Source organism: Pygoscelis adeliae, unplaced genomic scaffold, assembly GCF_000699105.1.
Source record: "Pygoscelis adeliae isolate BGI_AS28 unplaced genomic scaffold, ASM69910v1 Scaffold210, whole genome shotgun sequence".
In the NCBI taxonomy this organism is placed as follows: domain Eukaryota; kingdom Metazoa; phylum Chordata; class Aves; order Sphenisciformes; family Spheniscidae; genus Pygoscelis; species Pygoscelis adeliae.
Genome location: NW_008823959.1, coordinates 109,083 through 110,399, shown reverse-complemented (window position 1 = coordinate 110,399; position 1,317 = coordinate 109,083). Strand labels below are relative to the sequence as shown.

The 1,317-nt window shown below is 65.8% G+C and overlaps 1 protein-coding gene across 1 annotated transcript in view; it reads right to left on the bottom strand.

The window, feature by feature from the left end:
• The window catches only part of LOC103916213 (smoothelin-like), a gene marked incomplete at its 3' end in the record, with an annotated part of 14,991 nt that overhangs the window by 3,292 nt on the left and 10,382 nt on the right, over positions 1 to 1,317 (bottom strand). The window contains 2 exon segments of the mRNA XM_009323176.1: positions 149 to 320; positions 414 to 572. Coding sequence (XP_009321451.1) covers positions 149 to 320; positions 414 to 572 — 331 coding nt within the window.

Here is a 1,317-nt window from a genome sequence, read left to right as displayed (position 1 = left end):
GGGAGACAGCATCAGCAGTGAGAGGCAGGAGCGGCAGGGGGTCCTGCTTGCTGCTGCCGGTCCAGAACTAGCTTGTGGGAAGGACGATGTCCTCAGCCTGGCACAGCCAGGAGTGCAACAGAAGACCCAACGCACCCTCCTGCTTCACCACAGCTGGACGGCCCCACTCCAGCACCCTGCTGGCTCCGCCTGCAATGCCACCACCAGAGCCCCAACCCCTGCAGGGGTCACCATCCTCAAGTACCTCGCTTGCGCTGGCGCAGCTCCCGCATGGCGTTTCGGATCAGTCGCCGCTCCTCAAAGTCCATCGTCCGATCCAGCTGCAGGAGGAGGTGGAGGTCAGCATCACCCCTCTGCCACCAGCTAGGGGTCCTCTTGCCTTCCCCCAGGAGCCCAGCAGCAGAGAAGGTTACCATCTTATCCAGAACTTCCTCATCCTCGATCCTGTTCAGCTCCTCGACGTTCAGCTTGCTCCTTCTCTCCAGCTCCCTCACTTGGACCTTCTCCATGCCATTGGGCAACTCCGGCTCCAGCCTCGGTGCCTGGGGCTGCTCCACCACCTCCGGCTCCATCTACAAGGACAGCACCGTGAGGCTGAGCCCCCGCCATGCTGCTCAGGGTCCAAGCCCCCCGTCGCCCTGACACTTGCCCAGTGCCATGGGCAGCAGGGACCCTGGAGAAGACGTGCCCGTAAGAGCTCACAGCTGGTGGGATGCCGCGGGCATCCGCAGCAATCAACGCAGGCAGGGGAGCGTGACATCCCCCCCTGTGGCACCCCCTGCCCCGGGAGGGCCTGGCAGTCTCTGACCTGCTCCCAGTCTGGCTGCCAAAACGTCCCCAAATATTCCCCACCCCCCATCACTGCAGGCTGCCAGGGCCCTCCAGCAGGCAGGGGCCGCCGGGCTGCTCCAGGCCGGGCAGTGCCTGGTGCCCAGCAGCGGGCAAGGTGCTGGCAAGGCCAGCGTGCGCCATTAGCAGCACAAGGGATTTCCAGGGAATTAAGGGACTTAGTGGAGAGAATAGCTTGTGCAGGAGATCAAGAGCCTCCCCCGCCTCCCTGCTCAGGATCTAGGCCAGCTCGGCCCCCGCCGGAGCAAAGCCAGGACGCCAAGTCCCTTTCAGCACGACCCCCCAGCAATGCGCAGCAGGCAGCGGGCCAGGCCCGGAATAGGGCAGGGAGGCAGCAGAGAGGAGGGGCCGGCATGGGGCCGGAGCCGCACCTGGCCCATGGCAAAGCTGCCGGCGGGAGGTGACACCGGCTACATGCGCCCGGGCCGCCACCTGCACCTTGCCCCTGCTGTGTGCGGGCGGGGGCAG